The sequence below is a fragment of the Pavona decussata genome, unplaced genomic scaffold, assembly GCF_977016875.1.
Source record: "Pavona decussata unplaced genomic scaffold, jaPavDecu1.1 SCAFFOLD_92, whole genome shotgun sequence".
Taxonomy (NCBI): domain Eukaryota; kingdom Metazoa; phylum Cnidaria; class Anthozoa; order Scleractinia; family Agariciidae; genus Pavona; species Pavona decussata.
In genome coordinates this window covers 3837992-3863846 of record NW_028145509.1, presented here as the reverse complement: position 1 = coordinate 3863846, position 25855 = coordinate 3837992, and the positions used below count along the sequence as shown (strand labels likewise).

The window sequence follows — 25855 nt, the reverse complement described above, 5'->3', positions numbered from 1 at the left end:
GGATCGACCCGCTATTTTTCCCGCCTGGTTCAGCCAGGAATAACGGCTGTGGACCGGCTTTGATTCAGACTCCGTACTTCACATGAACAGAATCAAATGCAGAAATTCATCCAAATCCACAATTTTCTTCAGTCATAGTATGCTTCAGTGAATTAAGTTCGGCGTCTGAATCAATTCAGCCGGGACTAATTAATAGGGGTCCCTCGAAATTCGAATTCGATTCGGCTCATGTCAAACACGGCATCTGAACGGGGACTAAGGGTCCTCACCCATAACACAAGAGATCTTCAACCTAGTTAGTCAGTAGCCATGGGTCTCCTTCTTTTAAAAGTGGGATGGAAGTTTTCGCTTTTTGTTGGGTAGGGTAGGTTGCAATTTTCTCAGGGGAGGGCTCCTGCGGCCCATAAGACAAGAGTACAGGTCGTCACTCAGAAAATTTCAAGAATACCTCTTTGTCTTGTACCTCTTTGTCTAGAATACTGAAACAGACCTAATACATTCGATGAAAAAAAATCACGTAAAAAGTATAAACCATGAACCCAACGCCATTCTGGGAAACACTTAGGGCTTAAAATTTGCATATTGCTCATGGACAAGGAGAAAAAACATGAAAAATGCACACCCCACAATTCCATCAGGTCATATCATTTACAATATTATTACAGTTCGTAAAGAACAATATGTTTTTGTTTTTCAATCGAGTGTATATCATAAATAAAGGGATGGGGTATTTATTGAAGGAACACTAAAAACATACCAAAAAACCTTCATTAGTTGATCTTTTTTTGGGAACGACCCCAGTTTATTTTAATCCCCATGGGATTTCAGCGAATGAGGTGAATGCATGCACACTGCATGTTTCAACATGCTGACTCGAGACTTATCATGTAGTTCAGCAAATCATGCAAAATCATTCACAAAGATTTTTTGACAAGTGCCTTTGTCTCTACTGTGCAAAACAAAACGATGTCTGTAAGCACTACAATGCAGTTTACATGTTTAAGTAGTGAGTTTTTTTGCTTTAACATGCAAGCATGCCATGTGTATGTGCTCACCTTCTCTGAAATCCTGTGGAGGATCGCAAAATAATGGTATCGTAAGTGTCCCCGTCAGTTTTAAGGACAGTGCCTACTATTGTTACTGCGCATACGTTCTGCGCATCTCGAGATACTCGGGTTTCCTATAGGTGGTGCCTACTAATACAGGGATAATTTTGTGCTGTTTAAGAACTATGCGGAGAAAGTAGAGCTTAGCAAGTGCTCTTGGTATCCAAAAAGAAAATTTGGGGTAACCATGCATTTTTCAGATATAATAAAGCTTCAATTTGAAAAATAAACGACAAACGTTGCTTTGCATTTTACTGTTTTTTAGAATAATTACTGCTTAATTATCTCTAAAAAATGCATGGTTACCCCCAACTTTCTTTTTGGATTTCAATAGCCCATACTAAGATAGATCTGCTTTTCTCACATAGTCATAAACCACACAACAAAAGTACTTCTTTATTAGTAGGCACCATCCTTACTAGGTTTCCCACTGGGTTTCTGTCCATACATTTGAAAATCATATTGCAAGAAGACCTAAATCAGGAACGACACTGCTGGGAGCAGTTTGTCCTCCAGTAACAGAGGAATCGCCACAGGAGTTTGTATTCTCTTTCCTTCTTTCTTCTCTGTGCTTCTTTTTCTCCTGCTTTGCAAGTTCCTTTCTCTTCTTGTTGCTCAAATGTGCGTTACTCACTTCTTGTCTGTTCTTTGATTTGTCCGTAACTTTAGGCCTCGCCCCTTGATGCTCGTAACTTTTACTTGCTTTCTGGTTACAGTGTGATAAAGTGTCTCTTAAGCCCTCAATAAACCCTTGGATGTCTTCATTCTGTGCACTTGATGGATTTGAACAAGTCTCTGTGACCTCTGTGGTTCCTGAAACTAATTCCTTTTCACTGCTCTCAGTGCCACAATTAATGCAAGTTTCACTAGAGGAAACATCATTCTTTGTGTCATCGACAACAACTGTCCCAGAATGTTCCTGTTGTGAAAGGTTACATCTACATCCTGTCTCTTGGACATATTCATTTGATGGAACAGTACTGGTGGTAAAGAGGTCCTCAGATGAACAACCTACAATAATGGCAGGTTTCAGACAGGCATACATTGTACATTGTACAAGTCAACTATACCCCTTATGAACTTTGTCAAGTCTTGGATAATTTAATAAAACTGCCTTATAGACCCTATGCAAAAATGGAAGACATTTTTATTTTAATATTCTTTTGTCTGCTTTCAAATCAGCCGTACTGTCCTCATTCAAGGTAAAATGGTCTAAAATATCCTTCTGATTATTGAACTCAAAAACAAGGCTAGTGAGGCTAATTTGAAAGCAAACAAAAGCATGTTAAAATGTCAACCATTTGTGCATAGGGTCTATGTTACTTTCAATATACCTATAAAACTGCATCACATTGGGACATGTGGACAGTAAGTCATGAATCTTGGATTTGCCACACAACACATAAAAAGACTTTGGAGACAACCCAGCTTTATTTGCAGGTAGGTTGGGGCTAACAACCCTGGCAGGGAGGACTTGTATGGAGAGTTGTTTTGTCAGACCCCTCCCACAGGCCAGTGCATGCATGATGACCTTTCAATGTGGTCAAAGTGTGTAATGTTGCAAACCCGATTTGAGTGGGGTTCGTGCAAATGAATCAGCCTCATTTCTTAGTAACACATGAGGTATAACATGTCATATCTGATAGAGTTATCCTGGAAACAAGGTCCTTTTCGCCAATGTTGGTATAAGTCAGAACCGGTTTCATAGTCAGAGATAAATAGAACTCAGAAACACAATTTTCTAATTAAAAGTTCTTCAGAAAATTGAGGGCTACAAATTGAGGAAACCATGTGATGATGATGCCATGTTGAAGATCTAATGTGTACTTCAAGAAATAATCAATGTTCCCTCCTTCCCAGGAAATGGGGGTACATGGATGTCCCACCCACCCCCCCCCCCATTCCCCCTATGTTCCCTCCTTCCCAGGAAATGGGGGTACATGGATGTCTCACCCCCCCCCCCCCCTGCAATTCCTCCTGGAATTTTGAGTCCTTTCCATCAGGGATGTGATAGGGATATTTCGTGGTTGAACTTGATGGAACAAAGACTTCCCCTAGAAGCACAAGAATGCAGTAGCATCCCCATGAAGCAATCCCCTCAACCTCCTCCCCCCAGGTAACCAACCTCACCCAACTCCTCTCAGTAACACTAGAAAGTATTCCCCCCAAATGTACTCCACCCGGTAACCCTAACAAGCATTTTACCACCCTACCCTCCCTGGTAACCTTAGTAAGGCACCATCTTACCCTACTCCCCCAGTACCCTTTAACTTTACTCATACCCACTATAACTCATTACTCTCGGTAATCCTAGGCTAGGGAGCATTCTAACCAACATACTCTCCCCCAGTAACCCTAGTAAAGAATCACCCCACCCTACTCCCCCACAAAGCATACCTGTCTCCTCAGCAACATACATCAACTGAAGAACATAATTAATGGCTGAATCAACATCATAATCACTATCCTCTAGGGCTTGAGCTACAGTGGCCAGGTTCTAGAAACAATTGAAGTCTTGAATTAATTGAAGGGCTTTTGCAAGATAATTTACTCTGATATGATTGTAATTATGATTTTGCTGATTATTTTCCCCTCAAAATTACATGTGCTGCATTTTTGGCACATATACAAACTTTTGTTTCACTTACCTAATAATATTATTATAACAAATATGCTGAATATTATTTGTTAATTTTTTGTTGTCAAAATCAATGATTCTGTATAGCTTAAACAGGAAGTTGCGGTATAAAAGGGGCCCGGCCAGGCCATTCTCGCCTTCAGTGCGTAAACAACTGACAAACAACACGTTCTTTTTCTTCGGCTTTTACTGATAAAATTGGAAGCTTAGCTTTCAGAATACCCTTGTTAAACATATTAGAACTTGATATCTTATATTGCTGTAGTGATATTATAATATTTTGAGGCATGTTTTTCAGAGGACGCTTGAGTCAACAACTTGCCACGACTGAACAGCGTCTAAATTTGCATCTCACGCCCACAAAGGTATGAAATGAAGGAGGGGCTTGCCCTTTTATAGCAGAATTTCCTGTTTAAATGGCATCCTTGCCATCATAGTTAATAAAAGGCAATGGTTATGAAGCCTGACAAACTTCTTTGTTTAATGTTTTTGTTAGCATTTTTGAACTTGATCATGCACAATCCACAATAGATGTTGAAATATGATGGAGCAAATCACCAATAGAAATGTTTCTCCCCCTCATGAACTTTAATCATGATTGTTACTAGTACCTTACAACCAGTTGCCATCATGACCAGCTCTTCAGCAGTAAGGTGTTCTCCGTGTAGTTGATCCATGTTTTCGTCACAGCTGGTAGCTGTCAGTGTCTCTTTCATTTTTCCTTTTTCTTTGGGTTTCCTTTTGTTTACTGAACCTTGTGATTTTGTCGGCTAGAAAAGAGAACATTCACAAATTATAGTGGAAATATGTGTTGCTGCAAATTATTCCAAGCAAATGTTAGACTTCACTTAAGTCAACTTCTTATATTATGTGGTGTCGAAAGTGAGCAAAGAGCAACAGAGTTTCCACCTGACTGGACACCATGAAAACAGACTTTGAGAAAGTCCAAGCAAATGTTTACTAACAACAGCATGATTTAGTTATGAGCTACCTTTAATTAGCTAGCAGTATGCAGGATGTTTGTCCCATGAACCTAGTTTAATGGCATTAGCTCCCATGAGTCTCCTGTAGCTCATTGGTAGAGCATCCAAACTAGTCTAAGGTCTTAGGTTCGACTCCTGATAGGAGCACTTGGATTTCCGTTTTTCCAAGTATGCCTGTGTCATTCACTGAATAATACATCATTCTGGTCATGATTTAGTTACTTAATATGTAACTATTAATAATAAGTAAATCAATCAGATATTTCTCTTGGTCAAGGTGACCCTGCATTTACTCCAATGATTTTTTTGTCTTACAATTTGAAGAGTTTTACCTGTTCAGCAGTATGCTGCTGCACTGCAAATAATTTATAATAATAATAATAATAATAATAATAATAATAATAATAATAATAATAATAATAATAATAATAACAATCTTTATTTATTGCTTAGTGAAACTCACACAACTACAACAAGAAAGTGTTCCGTGCTGTTTTCTATCAAGGAAACAACACAACAGCAGAGGCTGTCTTAACCCTTTAATTCCTAATACATGTATCAAAGAACAGATTCTCCTATCTTGTCCTCATACTTTTCTTATTAAAGTACTAGGGAGAAGTCATTAAAATATCAAGAAAATTCACCTTGAGTGATCATATCCTTAATTCTCATGACCTCAAGGTTTGAATAAGCATTGATAAATTACAGGGAGAAATTTGATGCTGATCACTGTTAGGGCTAATGCGCTTACCACTGCACCACATATTTCATACTGACTGCACCCACAAGATAAGATAACTGTATGATTGTAGGTCTACACGGTAAAGTCCTTCAGGTAATTACAAGGAGAAAAAGAGAACACTACTAACTCAGTGTTCGACACTAACGCTTGCCCGATTGCCCGGGGCAAGTAAAATGATTCAATGGGCAAGTAAAACTACGGTAAAAGTTGCCCGATCAGGCAAGCAGATGTTTTACTCCTGTCCACAGTGTGTCCAGCAGGAAATAAAAGCGAATTGAAAACTCTTTGCTGTCAATTTATTTATTGTGTTAATATGGGTACCTACCTTGGGATATTTTCATACCCGTTAGCCGTAGATCGAAAAAAGATACATATTAGTTTGAACAAGATACAACGAAACGAGCACGAAACACTGTGCACAAAATCGTGGCCGCCATGTATTTTTAACCTGCAAAGAATGTTGGTAAATTTACCGTACTCAGGCTCCAAGCGGCCAAATTTACGCTTTGCATTTTCCCGGGATAAATGGCGAGCGAAGCGAGCCGGCGATTTTTTGGGCAACCAAAAAATACGCTAGGCAACAAAAAATAGAGACCTGGTTGCCCAAAGGGCAATTTAGCAGGAAAGTTAGTGTCGAATACTGTAACTACCCATCTAGCTGATGATCATTGATCTGATGGTACATACATGGTACATGTAACATTGGGCAAAACTCACCATTGCAACATCAACATGTGTTGACTGACTGTGTTTAATCCAGGCAGGTTCTGTGCTGTTATCACTAATATGCCGTACAGAGGAATAATGTTCACCATTATGGTATGAAATATGAAGCTCACGGACTTGTCCAGTCTTGCAGTAATCTGCTCCATAAATCACCCATCTAGGTTCGTTCAGTTGATGTATAACAATATTTACTCCATGATTCCTTGCAAAAGCCACAATGCTATCATTTCCACCAAAAGTACTTAGTTTAGATAATTCCTGTACTGAAAAGTAAAAGATGCAAAGTTTATTAATCTATAGTAAACCAACTAAAACACTTCAGGAACCAAAGGCATTTGACAAGAACATTGAAAACATTTTTTTGTGTAACATTTCAGATACTAGTAACAGTTTTCAAAACTTTGCCTAAAAGCTTTGCACCAACCTTGTGAAACTTCAAAACTAAACTAACAGTGATATCTTATGAACCTACCTGTATACTGCTGGAAGAAAGTCCTTCTGCGACAAAGCTTAAAATTTACCACACTAACATGGGCATTCTTGTCCTGTTCAAATTGGTTAAATTCCTCCTCCCTCTTCCCCCAAATCAAAGTTGATTGTCAGAGCGGAGAGGGGTGTGAAGGAAGCAATGTCTGCTCCCTTAGCAAATTTATGAAAAATATCTGTTCAGCATTTTGCAGTCAGTTGCTATTAGTGATTAGATCTTCACACCCATGCTGAGATGAAATTGCCTGAATTTTTACTTACTCAGTGATAAGGAGAAGGAATTTTCTTGACCTCTCCCTGACATTGACAAAAAACCTACTGGAATCTCCCCTGACTCCCTGAACATTGTAAGCCTTAAAAACAATTTTTGATGGACCATTCTAAACCCTTCAAAATTAGCCTGTTATTAAAAAAACTGTCTTCATGTCACACTTACAATGTTTATCAAATGAGACATTATCCTCCATAAAAGGTTCAAAGTCACTTTTATGTTCCCTCATATACTTGACTGTTTCTCTTCTGTGTCGAGCATGCATTGTATGATCACCATCCATCTGATCTCCAAGGGATCGGAACAGACAATTTCTAAGCATTAAACAAATTGCAATTTGCAAGACATCAGCATTAAGAAGTTACATTTTTTTTCTTAGGCTAGGATAAAAGTTATGCAGAAATGGTGATCTTGTCTCCAGTTTGAAAATACAAGAGAGTTTTATTATTTACATGTAGCTTCCCAAAGAGGCATCCTTTGTGATTAATATTATTGTTGTAAGTTTCTTTCCCACATGCTGTATATCTGCTTAAAGTAACTGAAGCTTGCATTTATTGCTGCCTTTCAAATTTAATCTGCCTGCAGCTGTTTTGTGTAGGCCACAAAGAAGTAATATTATTCATGACATTGTTTATAGACTAAAACATATTTCGAGGTTAACTGGATAAACAGCTGCTCCAACATAAATGGCTGCAGCTCGATCTGTTTACAATTTGTGTTTTACATATTTCTGTAAGTCAGGTTCCAAGTCTGGGGGTGTGAATGAATCCTTAGATGCAACTCTTAAAATGAAAATTGCTAAAGATAATTATTTACTTTCTTTGTGGTTCTGTTTATTATGCTGTACAAGATGTTTGAACTTATTACAGTGTGTCTGTGTGAATAAAATATACGATGCGCGACCATTCAAACCAAACCTGTTGATCTTGACAAGTGATAACAACTTCTACAGATATTTGCATGTTTAACCTTAATTTGTTCGGAAAAATAAATCCAAGACAGTATTTACATAAACTCGATTTGGCAGCTATTGGAAATGACAGAGTTAAGAGATAAATTATAGTTTCCTTCTCTCACCCGTCTCCTGGAATATCCTTAATTTTCAAACCCAAAGCCTCTAGTTGGTTGGAGAAGCTAACAAAATTTTCGTCTTCTTCCAGATACTCCTTAGCTTTCCTCTCTTTCTTTAAAGCATTTCTTCTCACTCGATCGTCTCGCTTCCTTTCAAGCTCTTCCCGGCGTTGACCTTTCGTCTGTTTCTTGTTGGCACCGTTTTTTGTCATCACAAGATTTTCCTGGCGAACAGGCGCGAGCTGTTTTTAAAGGAATCTTTTGGACGACAGCCCGGATATGGTACGAGACTTGAACTTACACTTTGCACAACAAGGAAAAACAAAAGCAGCTATAAATAACTTGTTCTACATCTGCTAGTTCGGCAGCCATGTTGCTTTTTGGTGGTGCAATGTTGTTATGTCACACTTCACTAATAGTTAAACCAACAGCAAAATTGCTCATTTGGATAGCACTGACCAACAATGCGCAGGCTGTAAAAGATAAAACTGTTTCAGGGCGGACGTGATTTTTCAGGAGGTTGCGATGCGGAACTATTTCCCTTTTCGAGGTCCAAGTTGTGAGCTTTTGGAAGCAAAGATAAAAGCCAATTTTTAAGGCGCAGCGTCACCTATTTTGACTACTTTGAGTGGCCAAGAAACATATGTGAATCGGTGGACGGAATCGTTAGAAATAATGGTTCAGTTTTGTTAAAAATAACCCTACTAGTGCACAGAAACTAGTATTGGTTAAGTTTCGCTGCGGATGGCTAGGATGGAAAGTTCTTCCTGTGTAATTTTAGAGAAGTCGCTAAAAATTATTATAGTTAGTTCTCCCTTGCAGAAATCCCTAGATAATATTTTATTCCCGGTGTTCTAAGAGCAATTTTATGTCAGCAAAACGGTTTTTCGTCGAATATTTGGGCAGTTTTGAGCAAAATACAGCAAAATCCCGTGACAGCGCCCCTTTAAATAGCTTCTGGTAGAGTATGAATTTTCATGGGATCCTTGACTCTCTTACAAATCATCCTTAATAGGCCAATAGGCGTCGTGATTGTAGCACGCGCATACTGTGAACCGTTAGATAAGCGTTTGCTTATTTGTCATTTTTTAAACCGACGAAGACCGAAGATTTTTGGCCGAAACGTCTTGTTAAAGTTTTTATAAACGTTTGGTTTTTAACGTTTTACAAGTCAGTGTCATACACATTTTAGATTACATTAGGCCATTTTCGAGTTACTGTGGACCTCATTATGAAAGCGAGGCTAAGTGCAAAGCTTTTCATATCAAACTTAGTTTTGTTTGCATATAAATGAAAACTAATTTTCATAATAAAAACTTTACACTTTAAGCTTCGCTTTCATAATGAGGTTCACAGCAACACGGAAATGGCCTATTCCTTATGGGTTCTTTTTCATTATAATTTATCGATTGTGAATTTTTATTTGACTAATGCCATTGAACTGTAATAAAACCAATGTGGAACTTTTCAGTTTCTTTTCTTGGGTCAGGCCCCGCGGATGTTCAAAAAATTCTTACACTGGAAGTTTCGTGCTTTTCTGAACATTTTCAGCAGAAGTTAGTGAATCACGAAAATTTCACCTGCGTCGATTTAGCCAGGTTTGTATAACCCACCAAAATGGAAGAGCATGACCCTCGTGGGTTTTCCCCAGGGACCCGGCACTCTTGTAAGCTATATAGGTACGTGTCGCCCTAATGAGTATGGGTTTGTGTCCTTTTCGTCTGAAAATAGGTACCGCTTTTAACTATTTTGGTCTGAAAGTCTGAAAATGGGAACGGATTTTAGAAACCAGGTCTGGAGATGGGCCCTGAAAAATGACGTAGTTTGGTCCAAATAAGGTCAAAGTTTGTAGTACCGTGCTGCACACCCGGCCAAAAATTATGAGGAGTATTCCCCACTGGGGATGGCTATTACAGATCATTAAGTTTATTAGAATGAGAGAAGTCTCTCTATTTTCAAAATTTATGCAACGTGCATTGGATTCAGTAGCCTCAATCCTCACCGTTAATCTCTGTGCATAATGCCCAATTTCACTATAATTCTGTAGGCGCGTAGAATCTGAGATTCTCAAACCAATTTGAAATGACTTTTAAGTTTGCCACCACTGATACAATCCTGATTGCTGCCTTATATGATATTACTTTTTACACTATACACTTTTTACACGTACTCGGCGTCGTATGTGGGTAGAGTTTGTTGGTTCTCGTCCTTGCTCCGAGAGGTTTTTCTTCTGGTACTGATCCGGTTTTCCCCTCTGCCCAAGAATTAACATTTCCAAATTCCAATTCGATCTGGATTATTGTCAAGCACTTTATCATGAGCCTCTGGCTCAGAAGATTGCGCAAGCACTTCACGTGTTACATTTACATACACTTTAAGGTCCTTGAGAGCAGAAAAATATTGTCACAGGTCTAATGTATTGCCCCCTGCTAGCGGCTGCGTGAGTTAATTTAGAAAAAAGTTATTATAATTTCAACTTGTAAATTTATTCATAGTTTAAACTAAAATACGTCCGTAAACTGTACGTATCCATAAGATTTCAATGTTTTATACGATGAACATATGCCATACACAAAAGAAAAAAAAGGAAATTGCACCTCACGCGCCTGAACTGTAAATTAAAAAATTAAATGAATGTTTTATGAACGACCTGTTACTTAATTAGATGGCTTAATTAAGTTACTTAAAAGGCTCGTTATAATTTGTTACGACTCAAGTCAAACAGGGACACTAAACGTCGCTAGGCAAAGAAGAAAGCATGGCAGATTGCATTTTCCACCGCGTCGCTTGGATTTTTGGAGGATTGGGTGTATTAACTTGTGCTGGTAGGTCTTTCGCTTTTATGCATGTTTTGTAAGTGTTGAATGGAGAGAAATATTGAAAAAACTGAGCACAGATAAAAGAATCTTTTAGTCCTCCACCCTCCAATTCGAAGAGGAACGAGATAAAATGGTTTCCTTGAAGGACAAAAAAATTAACACATAACTTTTATGATAGGCTAGGCCAACTTTTTGTGAATAAGCTGTTAGGGACCGAACGCAACTGATATCCAGCGTTTTCAGTGCAAACCCACCAACCCAAAAAAATGTGAAACTGAACGATTAAAGTTATTTGGTTTTTAATAAATAAACGAAAAAGTATGCCACAATTTGAAGTATAGAGGTATTTCTGTTATTGCTTCAGTTCCTAAATACAAATGGTGTTAAGTGTTCTCATGGTTTGGTGCAGTGGTAGAAATGATTCAGTTTCCGCATAAATAGAATATAACACCTTAGCGAGGCAAAGCAAGTTCGCTTTCAATCGCAAATGAAAGCTTCCTTTATCTTTATCTTTCCAGTTTATTAAGACTGCGTTAGGAGGCTTATAAAGAAGCTAAAAATACAGGCTAATATTGAGAAAACTTGTTATTTAGAGGTTACTAAAACAGAATGAAAATTGCTCTCGTGCGGATAGGGATTTCATTACCTTGGTGTGAGTATGTCTTAACTCTAATTTATTTAGTTCTTAAATAATTTACCTAGAAAACTCAGCTGCAATCCAACCTTAATTATCGAAAGTGGAAGTCAATTTTTGGACAAGAATCCAGTCTGTTTGTAGCCACCTGCCAACCTCGATCGCATATTTCGTGAATAATTTTACATGATATAATCAGTTTGTAGCACCATCTTATTCTTTAAAAAATTAAACAATTCCGCAAATTAGCGTGTGGCCAACCTTCAAAATTAATTAAGGATAAATTGAGTGAGTTGTAAACAGGCGCGTAAGTAAATTAACAGCAACTTGCGGTCCCTGCTGCTCGTCCTTGGCGTAACCCCCTTTATAATTTTAGCTCCTATCACGCAGGATTCATGCTTTTTTTTTTTAAAGAAACGAATTGTGGCTTTTAAAATAGATCAGTTGCCAACTAAGTGTTGTAAAACAAAAACCAAAATAATTACTTCTCTAACAATTTACAATAAACTTTAAAAAACACAATGAATTAATCGGAAATCGAGGCAAATTCAAGTAGAGCGTCAAGCTCGGCAAAAGCGCAATAGCAGGTCGTCAGCGAGTTTGTCTTTTTTGTTTTATTTTTCTTTTTAATTTTTTTTTTTGGTGGGGGGAGGAGGGGCGCTATCAGTTCAGAGCGTATTACAGCAGATTTTTAAACAGCGCAATGAACCAATTAGAACTCGAAACAAATACATGTCACCGGTGCCAAGCGCGAGAAAACGAGTGCAAGCGAGGCACGTTTTGCGCCGGTTTGTTCTGGTTTTGATTCTCCTATCTCATTGGATAGCACTGTAGCGCAAACTTTGCTAACCAATCAAAGAGCATTATAAAGCAAAACCAACGCAAAACTAGGCAAATGTGAAATTACTTACGACACACAGTTGAATTAAGACCCTTCCCAGTATTCAGTATTTACTAGGCAGGCAAGAAGGCACAAAACATTGAACTTTCGCATAAGATCGGAACTAATTTACAAAAATCTTTTTAAAAGTGAAAAACAATATAAACTTATATCTTGCAGTGCTGGCGACAGAACATAACCGAATACTAATATTCAAGGAACCGATACCTGATAAAGCACTTCCAGGTCACGTGATAAGGACTGAAAGTGTGGCCAATGAAGGGAGCTGTCGTGTGAAGTGTTATATGGAGCCAAACTGCGTGTCCATTAATGTGGGACTTGCCGTCCAGGGAAGGCACACGTGTGAGCTAAATAGTATCACTGGCAATGAAAACCAACCACAGTCTGCTTTGGAGGAAAGACAAGATTACATTCATTATAGCGTTGAGGTATAGGACTCAAAACAAGACATCATGTATCAGTCTAAACAGTAAAAAGACGCGCTTTAAAATTGCCTTAATAACAACAGTTGTGCACTGTAGCGAACCATTTCAAAGCAGAAACAGTTGGTCATGTTGGATAAAATGTATCTTCAAGGCTTCTTGTTTGGGGTAACTGTGCCAAAACATTATCTGACAAATTACAGACTTCAAAACCCTGCTGTCTGCATCCTCACTCATTCTAGTTATGATGCTGACGCCAACCAACTATTTAAAGAATTAAGCTGGGATAATTTGGAAACTTGACGTCAAAAACTAAAGGCTGAGATGGTCTATAAGTCCTTGAATGGCCTCGCACCCAATTAATTCATTCAGCGGAGTGATGTGATTACTTCTTACAATTTGCGCGATTCTGATAATAAGCTTGCTATTCCCTTGCCACGCACTAACTATTACAAAAATACCTTTGGCTATCGTGGTGCAGTCCTCTGGAACAGTCTACCCTCAGCTGCTAGGCAAGCAACATCTCTGACTAATTTCCGACGATTGCTAATTAATTCCGACACGGCATTCATGTAAAACAGGCTTTAATTTAGTTTACTTTTCTTTAATAGCTAGCGATATTTTAAATTATAGAAGATTAATCTGTATACATAGTCTCTCGTAATAAGTTGGAGCTTTTATATTAAATTGTTAATGCCTGATGTATTTACCGTGTTTTTAAATAAAGATGATGATGATGATGATGGTGATGATGACGATGGGGCTTTCTAATTTTGTTTATCTGTTTTTACTTCCAGAATTTTTGCAATGGTGATCCTTGTCGTGGAATAAACGCTCTTTGTCAAGTAGGCTTCAGTACTTCCGGGTATAGATGTGTTTGTCACAAGGGTTATACACCAGGTAATTGATGTAATAAAGGCAGTGATTCACCCAGCCGTTTTTACTCGAAAACACAGAAGTTTTGTTGTTGTTGTTTTGGCTTATCGTACACACGCATGCGACGAAAACGGTCCCAAAACACAACTTTTTGAAAATGCTTTTCAAAGTGGAAATTGTTGAAAACACTGTTCCCGTATTAATTAATTTTCTCGTGTGAAAAAGAACTTTTCGAAAACGGTGAAGTCACGAGGTCGAATTCAGCGACTATCGTTTTCGAAAAAGTTCGGTGTTTCGATGATCGTGTACGTTCATCAAATACGTGCGATCGGATCGGGAGGTAAAAAGAGAATAAACGGGTGGATGGGCAAAGACGAATTAAAAACGCTAGATATTTTCTGAACGGATAGGTGTGAATGGAGCCTAACTTCCACGCAAAATGAAAATGAATGGACGATGCTTTTCAGTTGAAGTTCGGTTGTGTATGTTTGCTTTTGTTGCTTTTCTTTTTGCTTTGTTTTCTTTTATTTTGAATTGCTTTGTTTGCTCTTTTTCAAAGTCGTGAGAATTTTGACTTTTTTTCAAACAATTGATTGCCTTTTCAGTTTTTGTTTTACAACAATACACGCTCACTTTAATGATGTAGTTGTTTCAATTCTATGAAATCTGCAGCATGTCAAGAGCCTCTTGGGATGGAAAATGGTGGCATACTGAACGCGCAAATTCGTGCTTCGTCTGAGTGGAGTGTAAATTATGCCGCCATACAGGGAAGACTGAACTTTCAGACAAGAGGACCAAAAATAGGGGCCTGGTCCGCTGGCACAAATACTGTGAATGAATGGCTTCAGATTGATCTGAGAAGTAAACACACCAGGGTAACTGGTGTAGCTACGCAAGGAAGAAACAGTTATTGCTGCCAATGGGTAGCCCAGTACAAGTTGCAGTACGGCGATGATGGTGTGAACTTCCAGTACTACAAGGAACAAGGGCAAAATGTAGAAAAGGTGAAATGCTGCGTATAGTCGATCTCTAGGCTTCCTCTTTCCTCGCGGGCAAACGCTTATATCATTACTCAAGTAAAACATGCGCTCTGATTGGTCAATTAAGAATTCACTATTTGTCCATTTGCTCGTGGCTGCACGCTGGCGATAGGGAGCGCGTGCTCAGACCAGTAGGCCTTGATTGATCGGCGGCGGAAGTTTTCAACTTTTTGGAACATAAACTGGCTACAACCATACAAATTCGTTCAGGTTAAAAACCTGAAAAATTATTTTCGCACACAACAGCATTATGCCAACAATGTGTTTTCATCGATGACTCCGATAACTCTTTCAAAAGCAGGATATATATTGCACTCCAGTATCTCAACTAAAATCAGATTTGATTTTGTTTGTCTATTTAGGTTGTTATAAAACAAATGGCAAACGGCTCAGGGTGCACTATTGAGTGCTTATCAATCTCCCGCTTGTATCCATTTCTCATTTTACAATAACTGTCCAAATTCTCGCGCGCTGATTGGCTCGTAGCTATTGTCTATAAGAGTACAGACAATAAAAATGACGTCAGATGTAACGCGCGTGCTTTCTCAACGAAAAAAAATAGTCAATTCCGCTCGTACTTTTTCCATGTTATTGTAAAAAACAAATCGACGGCAGTTTTCTATGGTCTATACTCTTATAGACCATAAAATTACGCCATAAAATGTCCAAAACTTGGCAGTGAAACCACTCGCCTGCGGCTCGTGGTTCCACTTGAGTTTTGAACATTTTTTAACGTCATTTTATGGTCTATAAGAGTATAGACCATAGAAAACTGCCGTCGATTTGTTAAATAGCACTGGTAAGGTGGTTAGTTTGTAAAGAAACTGTAGTGCTGCGTCGGTGGGGGAGTGGAAACAAATGTTTGGTTTTATCAAGTAAGCTGATAACGTGACTTGGCCACCGTAAAGAGATTCGAGTGCTGACGTTTCGCCCGTCAGCCCCTTCGTCCTGTATTCGATAGCGTTGAGCCGTTTACCAATGTTTTGTTCACTAGAGCCAGGCTGTGGAATATGATATGACATGATATGGCCTGGGGAGCAAGTATGGCGCAATAGTGACAGTAGTTGCCTCCCACCACGGTGGAGGAAAAGGCACTCTGGATTTTTGGTTGACTGATTTAGTTATTTTCTACTAAAAATCTACTTTACCATTAATTTAGGAGTTTGATGGGAACATAGACCAAGACTCCATTGTTCATCACCGTCTAAACCCACCAATCAGGGCACGCTACATTCGTTTCCGACCAACAGCTTGGCATGAACACATATCAATGAGGGTGGAGCTCTATGGTTGTCAAGGTGAGTGAAAAAAAGGTTTCTTATTTCCACGGTCACGTGCTTGCATTTATCGGTGGTGTCCTCCCAAATAAGGGCTTCAGTGCAATAATTCGTTGTCTCACGATGAAGTTACTTAGCAGTTAGATCGCAACGCTACAACAGCTCTTACTGCCAGCGTTCATCATGTGGTAAGTCGAACAGTTACGCGTCACCATTCGTGGTAAGCTGAATTCAATCGTCATATTATAGATTGTACCCAAATGGCTGTATAGTCAGATTAAAAATCATGCACTTCCTAACTAGCTATTTTAGCTGTGGATAGGCACCACCGTTTTCACGTTATTCGTTTGTAAGTTACCAAACACCACTGTGTTACGTTACAGTGGTTAGCGCGTCTCCGAACTTGGATCGGAACTTAAATCGGACGAAAATCCGGCGGAAGAAGCCGTGATTTGAGGCTAGGTGGAACTCTGCATTGTGGTGCTATTACCTGATCATGAGACAAGAAGCTTTACTCCACAGAATCTCCCTCTGCCTTAAGGTTGGATTCTTCAACCCATCTTAGGATATGGTCCGCTTGAATACAGACCCTTAGTGTTAACAAAAAGAACTTGAGATTCATCCCAGGTATTGAGAGGTTCATGAACTGGACCCTTTTACACGTGTTTAAATGGGGACCTTCAACAAAATGACGGAGGCAGTTCTGGGATGACTAGTATCCCTGGGGGAGGAGGGAGTAGTAATGCTCCTGGTTACTTCATGCTGGGTATGCTATAATGGACTAGCATACCCGGGAGAGAGTCACTTCATTCTAGCATCTCCACCCTCCGCGAGTAGCAATACTCCTGGTCACTTTATGCTGGGTATCCTGTGATGGACCGGCATCCCATAATCCTCCAACAAAACGTTTGAATGCGGAGGACCACAAAACTACGCACAAAGAAACTGTACTGAGGGATTTTACTGCCGGATATCCCCAACTGGTAGTTGTTTAAGCTCCGTCCATTTCAGTCACCAAAGACCAAAGTGCCAATATATCTTGTGACTTCTTACTAACGTGATGTGCGCGCGTAAGAATCTTTGTTGTGTGCTGTACATAAATTTGGACATTTTCTTTCATTAGACTGTGTTCCTGGCGCTGGCTCGTTGTCTGGCTCCCACTATGTACTTTTTACGAAGCGTGAGACGTGGCAAAAAGCACGCGCAAACTGTGAAAAGATTGGAGCAGACCTGGTGAAGATAGAATCTGCAGTGGAGAACGAATTCCTTGACACGGCGTTCCTAACCACTGGATTATCTCGAGTGACTTACTGGATTGGTCTCAGTGACCAGGTTAATGAGGGCGAGTGGAAATGGACGGATGGAAGTTTGTTAGGCGGCATGTACAGCAACTGGGGAAATCGAAACCCTAATAACCAAGGTGGAAATCAAAACTGTGCGGAGATAGTGAAGGGAACGATTGGAGATCATCACTTCTATGATGCAGAGTGGAATGACTGGAACTGTGCATATGCACAGGGATATATCTGTGAGAAGGACCAATTTTAGCTACCTCTGTACTTCTGTACGCATTTTAGACGCGTCACGGCAGGTTTGATTCTTTTCTGAAACTTGAATTGCATTGGGCATGACTGAAACGTAATTTGTAAATTATGTCTTATTAGTTGATGCAGTTTTAACATCGGTCAAACGACTGAAAGCAAACGTTTGAGAGTATATTTTCAAAGCGTGGAACAAACGTATACTCGTGGATAGACTAGACTTTATTGACGCAGATGTTTTTAACGTTTTTGTATTAAGGGAGGGTTGGGGCGCAGGGGGCGAATCAGGTAATCTTATTCGCCCTTGCCGGAGGTTAATCTGCATGATTGTCCACTCACACAGATAACAAACTCTGGAGAGTTTGCGTTTGTGCTATCCCCTCCCCTATCATCAAGCCACTCCTCTCCTCTGACACAAAACGCGATCTAACTTTCCTGCAAAATCAACACGTTTCCTTTGGTTCTCTATAAACTTCTTTGACAGATTGGGTCGAAAATGCGCAAAAAAATGCAACAATGGAACCGCGACATGTATTCTCAAAAGCGATGAACTACGAAACGTTGGTTTTGTCCGGGAGATTTGGTGACCCGTGCAGGAGAGCGGGAGATTTGTTCGTATCCGGAAGATTCCCCGATAATCCGGGCGAGTTGGTTAGATGTATATATAATTCATATCACACACCATCCGTCAAGATAAACACGAAAAATAAGCGTCACAACCGGTTTCGTCTGATTAGAATTTAAAAGCCCGACGAACAAGGAACGCCCGTCATTTTGTATAAAAGTGGACACTTTCAAAGATTTTCCTGTCAATAGCATAATTCACTTTTAGCGCGACATTAAAAAAAGTACTTTATTCTCAACGTTCTCTCTCTCACGCTATGTTGAGATTGGGCACCGACAGTCTCGTCCTGTTGATGAATGTTCTGAAGAGGAAAGGGGAGGGTTTGGGTAGGGAAAATCAAACGCAGGACGAAACTTGATGGCTGGTGAAAGAGAGAACGTCAGGGCAAGGGATACCGTGTGCTGCATTTTATACTACAACACTTCGCTAGATCGACAGAATGGCATTGTTCACTTTGTCTCATCTCCTTTTATACGTGAGAGGTGAGACCGCTGAGAATAGTACTTTATTCTCAACGTTCTCTCTCTCACGCTATGTTGAGATTGGGCACCGACAGTCTCTATGTTACAGAGTGTCCTAAAGTCCCAAACCACTGGACCATAAGGAAATCCCGTTCTCAGAATCCCAAACTCAAGGTGCCCCATCCTAAAAATTCGTAAAGTGTTTTAAACGAGATGTAACAAGGTTAAGAATTAAACGTGCGGAAAAGCGGATATAAAGTTTTTTAGACGGTTGAGCTCCATGTAGTTCTCTGTTAGGGCGGCTGTCGCGGAAGAGTCCGCGGATAGCAAATGAGAGGGACTATCCAAACGAAGCACCTCCGCTAGTTTCATGTAGTAGAGAGCAGTTTCTTTGTTATTCCATCCTACATGAGACATTATGTCCGCCAACTGGGAGCCAGATAACGCTAACGTTATGGCTGAGCCCGAACGGAAGCTGTGTAGCGTTTCTCCCTCATCGATCTTAGCTTCTTTCAAATACAGCTTAAAACGAGCTTCTGCTGAAGAACTTGAAAATGGTTTGTTCACAATATGACCTTGGGGATTAGTTGGTCGAAACAAGTAACCATTTGTCACAGAGACGCGTAACTCGGAAGCCACGGCTACATATGTCTCAATAGCTTTAACTGGACACAACTCAGGGTTAGGGTGTCTCCGAATCCCGAAGACGTTAGAGACGCCATCCCTCAGGGTTTTTCCCCATACGTGGTTGAACAACAGCCCATTGTCCTGGGGGAAACGCAGGATCTCTTCTGTTTTCACCATGCCAAGATCTGAACCACGATCACCGCTAAAGAATAACGTTTTGAAAAACGCTTGGTCCCGCGTCAATACAAACAGACCAGAAGGACTAACCGAGCGCTCCGCAATTTTCCGATTTAAAAAACGGGCCAGAAGCAACAATTTGGACAAAAATAGGGGAACTGCTTGCTTTGGCGTGATGCAGGCTCGTAATTGTTCCTCAGTTGAAGCCTTAAGATATTTTTGCACTTCGAGTGAAGCGGCGGGGTTACCCAGACCTAGCAGGGAGTTCCACTCTCCACAGCGCCCGGTTTCCTTAAAAATGGCTCGCAGTTTTCCAATGTAGGAGTCGATTGTCTTGAATGCCAGGCGTTTAGGACATTTACACTTAGCTGCGTTTTGAAGGTGGGAATCGGGACACCCATTACTATGTACTATGGTTTTGCCATGTCGGTCTTTCCAGACCAAGAACCGAGAGATGTCAGTGGGGCTTGCCGAAAGGATGGTTTTACTATTCGGAAGGGACGCCAAGAAAGTTTCAAACTCCGTACGAAGTGAGCACTTCTGTTTTGAGTATGACGATTGAAGGGAGGCATTATTTAGGAGTTCCAAACGGTAATCTATCGCTTGAAGGTCGACTGAGAGTTTAGGGCTCGGGACACTTAGGGAGACTGTTTTCCTCCTGTAGCCGCACATTTGGCAGAAAAAGAACAGCTTGTCGTTGGGGTGGCTGCACGAAGGACATGACACGGCTGGTACAAACGCTCGAACGGCTGGAGGTAAGTCCTAAAGGATATGAAAGTAAAACAAACAGTTCCTTCTTTGTCCTTTAGATTTGTTTTGACATAAATGTATAAATGAAGCTATAAAACAACTGTCAACAGATGTATACTGGAAAACAATGATTTATTGACAACATTGATTTCACTGAAGTAATGGATGGAGCTAAATTAATGGGAGAATTGGCAAATTTAAAGATAGCTAAGTGTTCTTTGTTTGGCTCGTGCGCTAACCAAGAGCTACTACTTGCTTATCCGATGCGGAACACCCAGAGATCCCATGGGATAGGCCAATTGTTTGAAAACCCGTGTTTAGAGGGAGTGAGGAGCGCTCCAACGGTTCCGGCAACGGCCAGCAGGTATCGGGAAGAACATGTAGACGTTAACAAGGGCCACCAAAAATGCCTTGGGCATACGTCTGGTACTACGATAGTGTAGGATAATTGCAGGCTTCTCATATACTTGATAACATGAGGTATTAGGCAGATCGGGGGAAAGGCGTATGGGTTCTTGAATACAAACGGATCGTACAGATCGGGCGATTGCGCGAACACGTTCACCCCCAGGGATCCCGGCAGAGGGTTTTCAGAGAAGAAAGGTAACTTGGCACCTGACAAGTCGGATTGGGCGTTTGAAGGGCGTGCCATTAGATCGACAGAGTGCCCATTTTCGCCGCCATACCACTCTTGTACTACTATCCATAGGGATGGGCACAATTTGGCATCCTGTAGGCTAAGGCGTCGCGAGGGGAAGTCGGCTTGGTTCTGAGAACTAGGCACAAAAGTAAGGTGCAAATCGATGTTGAGTTTCGTCATTGTGTTGAATAATTTCTTCAAGGCGCTAGAAAGCGATTGAGAACGAGAGCCCTGTCGATTCCATGAACGGACTAGAGCCATGCTGTCGACGAAGGCGTCGACCCACGAGTTTTTGATGGTATCAGCGAATGATTCAAGGACATTATTGAGCGCTAAGGTCTCCTTAGTGGCGATATCGGCTTGTATTGTTGAGGCGTCCCAGTAATCATAAACGTTCGCCTCAATGGCACCCGGACTCAGTGCACCTCCCCAAGCGAAGCGAGATGAGTCGGAGAACAGCCTGACATGTGTGTGTTTCTCAGACCGCCAGGGAAGAAAACCGTCCCAGGTCTCAAGGAATAGCCAGTGCTCAATTTCATTCTTTAGAGCGGCAGACATCTTTACAGGTCGAGCAGAACGCGTGGCGCGAGACACAGCTAGGTTTATTTCATTAACATAAAGCCTTGCGCCCGGAACTGCCAAGCTCATGGACACGCATTTACCGCTGAGCCTTTGCAAGGTTAGTAGGTCCAGGTTATCGCGAGCCAACGTTTCTTTGATGAGACGAAGAAGCTTTTCTTTTTTATGGGGTAACAAGGTAAACGCCTGTAGTTCAGAATCGATACCGAAACCAAGGTATGGCACCTGTTTTTTCGGGGTAAGGTGAGACTTCGCCAGACCGATAAAGTAGCCGAGGGAAATTAAGATGTAGCACGTGAGAAAAATACCCGCGACGGCCAGAGCAAAATTCACTTCATCCCTTGAGGCGAGGGCTTGATAGGCGGCTGGTAAAATGCCACCTGGAAATGACAGTTGGCCATTATGGCGGTCGTCAATGTACAACGAAGAGGGAATGTTCCATGAACGAAGTCTGTGTGACGCAACTAGACCAGTCGTATGATATATATAGGCCGAGGATTTCCAGCCAAAAGGAATACATTCACTCACAAAATACCAACCTCCCCACTGGAAGCCAAAGTAAGTTCGACTGCTGGGGTGAAGTTTGATGTGGTCATATCCTGACTTGTCGTCGCACACTGTTTGGTAAAATCCTTTATTGACATACTTAGGCAAGTGTTGGACGCTATCCAAGGCAAACGGACGGTCTTCGATCCACAGATTAAGAAATCTATCGTCGTTGCAGAGACGCGGCTTGCTAGGCTCGACAGTGAGGGGCATAATAAGGTGGGGTGGGGTGCATTCTCCGACTTTGCCCCACAAAGAAATAGCACCGGAACGCAAACGGTCCAGGAGCGTATCAGAAATAAACGAGGCAAAAGGTTTGCACGACAGGTGGTTGGGGAAAACGCAAGGCGGTGGACTATCACACTCGTAATTCCGTCCCTTGTAACTACCCTTAAACGGTCTAAAGAACTTCGTTACGTCTACACCGTTAGTAAGCCAATCACGGACTTCAGAGAAGCGCTCATCGTTCATATCATTTAATAAAGCATTCCATTGTGGTGCATGGCGATGGAGTTCCCCTGCTAGGAAGTGATCTGGATCGCGGAAAACAAGGCGAGACATATCCGCTAATGAATTTCCCTGTAACACGAGGGCGATATCCTCATCAGAGATGTGGGAATTGTTTGCCATCCCTTGGGCCTCATCAACAACAGAACCATCGATGCTTATCCACTGTAACTTATTCATACCAACTGTGTTAGGCTTGAAACCGGGATGCTTTTCCCAATCGTGAAAGCAAGGGTCTGACAGCTAAAAGGAAAATAAAAAAGAACTTGGAAATAAATTAGGGCCCAAGGAATGGCAAACTCAGCCCCGGTAATCCGAGAGGGAAAGTGAGCTTCCCTTTGAGAATGCCACCCGAGGGGGGAAGGGTGCGATCGAAAAGATAATTGGTTCCCACATCTATGAACAGCGTAGCGAGTCGTAAAATATGTAAGTAATAATATGTTAATAAAACCCTGGGGGGGTGGGTATAATGTATATGAATAAACAAACATTGTGATGCAATAGTGTTCATTTGACTTTAATAGTACTAAAACGCATACAAAATGAGGATCGGGCAGATTCTGCTACTGAGATGTCGGTCGAGGCTGGTTGTGACCTGGACCGCCTGAAGAAAAATAGCGGGTCGTCGGAGACCGCTTAAAACATTGCGTAGACTTGTGTCCGGGCGTACCACATCTGTAGCAGGTCACTCGAGGGTGTGACGAGAACCTCTGACTGCCTCTGGCCTGAGGACGCGAGTAAGGCGAGGGACGTCTAAACGACTTGTCGACCTTGGAGATTGTGTCAAAGATTCTTGTAAATTCCTTGTCCGCGAGAAGAGCCAAAAAGTAAGCTTTAAACTGCTCTTTCGGCACGTGTATTTTCTCTCTTAGGGTGGCTGCTATGATGTCAAAGCTGGCGGCCTTATCATCACCAGTTGTCTTCGCTACGGAGACGAGCTCCTCCGCGAGGCGCAAGGCCTCGTATTTGTCGAAGTCCTCCAGGCGGCGACTACCATAATGGGTAATGCGATTCTTTAAAGCCTGAATGGAGGTCCCTTGGGCATTTTCCAAAAATTTAATTCTTTCTTGCAAAGCCTGAATGAGAAAATGAAATAGACAGATGTATTGCGAAGTGTAATTTCATACCGCTTAGCGGCGATACAAAAACATTCGTAAATGAGTACAAGCATTGTGATAAGACCCGGTAAAGCGGCAGGGAATCTTTTGTTCCGACAAAGTCGGAGTGCAAATATAACAATTAACAGAACAATACGAAAATAAACAATTCAAGTAGAACAATGCGGCAAACAAGCACTCAGAAATGGCAAATTAAGACAATTAAAAAATGAAGAGTGAGAATAATCGACAAAGATCGCACAAAGATAATAACTAGTTCTCTGCTGAAGTATGTTTTGAGGTCAACAAAATTGAAAAGCTTTTGAAGCTAACCGAGAATTAGAATGTACACATAATCGGCAAAAATAGCGCATATAAATAAAATTCAGAAAGTGGTAAGTCGACTTCAAGTAGCCCGCAAAACTACAAAACTATACGTGTTGAAGCAGGGCAAAAAATTAATTAGAAAGTCAATCTAAAGCCGCCCGCAAAGCTAAAAGCTACTCGTTTTGAAGCAGGGCGCAACATGAATTGTAAACACATTATCAGCAGGGCGTAACAATAATTACGAAGTCAATTTCAAATTGCCCGCAAAGCTAAAAGCTACATGTTATCAGCAGGGCGTAACAATAATTACGAAGTCAATTTCAAACTGCCCGCAAAGCTAAAAAACTACACGTTTGAAGCAGGGCGTAACAATAATTACGAAGTCAATTTCAAATTGCCCGCAAAGCTAAAAAGCTACACGTTTGAAGCAGGGCGTAACAATAATTACGAAGTCAATTTCAAATTGCCCGCAAAGCTAAAAAGCTACACGTTTGAAGCAAGGCGTAACAATAATTACGAAGTCAATTTAAAATTGCCCGCAAAGCTAAAAAGCTACACGTTTGAAGCAGGGCGCAACAATAATTACGAAGTCAGTTTCAAACGGCCCGCAAAGCTAAAAAGTTACACGCTTGAAGCAGGGCGGAACATGAATTGTAAACAGAGTTAAAACTGCCCGCAAAGCAACCAAGTACACGTTATCAGCAGGGCACAACATAATTGCGAAGTGAATTTTAAATTGCCCGCCAAGCCAGGGCGCAACATGAATTGTAAACATGCCCGCAAAGCAACGAAGGTCGCACGTTCAGAAGCAGGGCGTAAAATAAACTGGGGGGTAAAGAGAAAATTGCCCGCAGAGCTACAAAGCTACACGTTTAAAGCAGGGCATGACTTGAGCTGAAAACAGACTTAAAGCTGCCACGGGAATACGAAGTGCAAGAACACGTGTACGATACTGGAGTAAAACAAAAATTGAACAAACCTCCAAAGTGACTTGTTCTCCAGCGGCGTTTTGAGGAGGTTCTTCTGCGTTTGGTGGAGGCGGAGGCGGTGGTGGTGGTTGAACAACCGCGGCCGCTTGAGCTGCTGGAAGGTTTTCCTGTGCCGGGACTTGTACAGCAGGGTCCGCCATTTTCAACTATGCTCTTTCGCTTGATCGACAGAATGGCATTGTTCACTTTGTCTCATCTCCTTTTATACGTGAGAGGTGAGACCGCTGAGAATACTGAGTTCATGAATAGCTTCGCCGGGATAATTAAAACAAGAATGCAATGTTTCAAGAAAAAATAAATAAATAAATAACTCAGCGGCTGGCGTTGCTGTACTTTTGATATTTTAATTCGTCTTATACCAGCTGTGTCTCAGTATCTATAGTCAGTAGACGCACAGAACGGTTTTCAGTTGAGTCTCGAAAGAGATTGGTTAAAAATGTCGCACTACTTTTTCAACCAATGAGAAACAAAATCAAAACCAATCGTGCCTTGCCTGCACGCGTTTTCTCGCGTTTGGCGCCAGTTACATAAATTTCCCTCGAATTCTGATTGGTTCATTGCACTGTTTTGTCTGCTGTGATTGGCCAAACTAATTACAGTGGATTTAGTTTTGGTTCTGGTTTTATGTCACTCAATCAAAATCCGCTGTAATGTATAATACGCCTAAAATGTACTAATATATATAACCGTCTTCCGACATAATAAGGCAATGCTTGGAGAATATAGATCTCTATAATTATACTATTCAACACATTGTAACACTGCTCAAATATGGTCATGGTGCATTGAATATTCGTAGTCCGTAGTCCGTAGTCAACAGATATCTTGCGATGTACGTAATTTCGTGTCTCGGAGAGACAAATGGCAAAATAAAGATCCTTTTTCTGCAACAAACTGTCCTTTGTTGTCAATGTGTTGAACAATAAAACAATTATCCTTCATAATCTTGCGGAATATCCCCTGATTTTAGCCAACTAGGCCTGACGCCTCTCGGCTA

General features: G+C 41.0%; 4 protein-coding genes across 4 annotated transcripts; 1 reads left to right on the top strand and 3 right to left on the bottom strand.

Annotated features, from left to right (window-relative positions):
- Positions 1-490: 490 nt before the first annotated feature.
- Positions 491-8434, bottom strand: LOC146473946 (OTU domain-containing protein 3-like). Its single transcript, XM_085117987.1, has 6 exons — positions 8030-8434; positions 7118-7266; positions 6187-6458; positions 4356-4514; positions 3504-3603; positions 491-2117 (listed from the first exon to the last, which is right to left on the bottom strand). Exons 1-6 carry the CDS (start codon positions 8233-8235, stop codon positions 1564-1566), a joined length of 1440 nt encoding a protein of 479 aa, XP_084974113.1. The 5' UTR covers positions 8236-8434; the 3' UTR covers positions 491-1563.
- Positions 8435-10762: 2328 nt separating this feature from the next.
- On the top strand, positions 10763-18375 carry LOC146473945 (uncharacterized). Its single transcript, XM_085117624.1, has 6 exons — positions 10763-10848; positions 12537-12805; positions 13597-13699; positions 14348-14679; positions 15875-16013; positions 17116-18375. Exons 1-6 carry the CDS (start codon positions 10782-10784, stop codon positions 17538-17540), a joined length of 1335 nt encoding a protein of 444 aa, XP_084973750.1. The 5' UTR covers positions 10763-10781; the 3' UTR covers positions 17541-18375.
- Positions 18376-20429: 2054 nt separating this feature from the next.
- Positions 20430-22625, bottom strand: LOC146473944 (uncharacterized). Its single transcript, XM_085117683.1, has one exon. It carries the CDS (start codon positions 22623-22625, stop codon positions 20430-20432), a length of 2196 nt encoding a protein of 731 aa, XP_084973809.1.
- Positions 22626-22946: 321 nt separating this feature from the next.
- LOC146473943 (uncharacterized) lies at positions 22947-25017 on the bottom strand. The gene is made up of 2 exons (XM_085117986.1): positions 24849-25017; positions 22947-23521 (listed from the first exon to the last, which is right to left on the bottom strand). Exons 1-2 carry the CDS (start codon positions 24996-24998, stop codon positions 23009-23011), a joined length of 663 nt encoding a protein of 220 aa, XP_084974112.1. The 5' UTR covers positions 24999-25017; the 3' UTR covers positions 22947-23008.
- Positions 25018-25855: the final 838 nt, after the last annotated feature.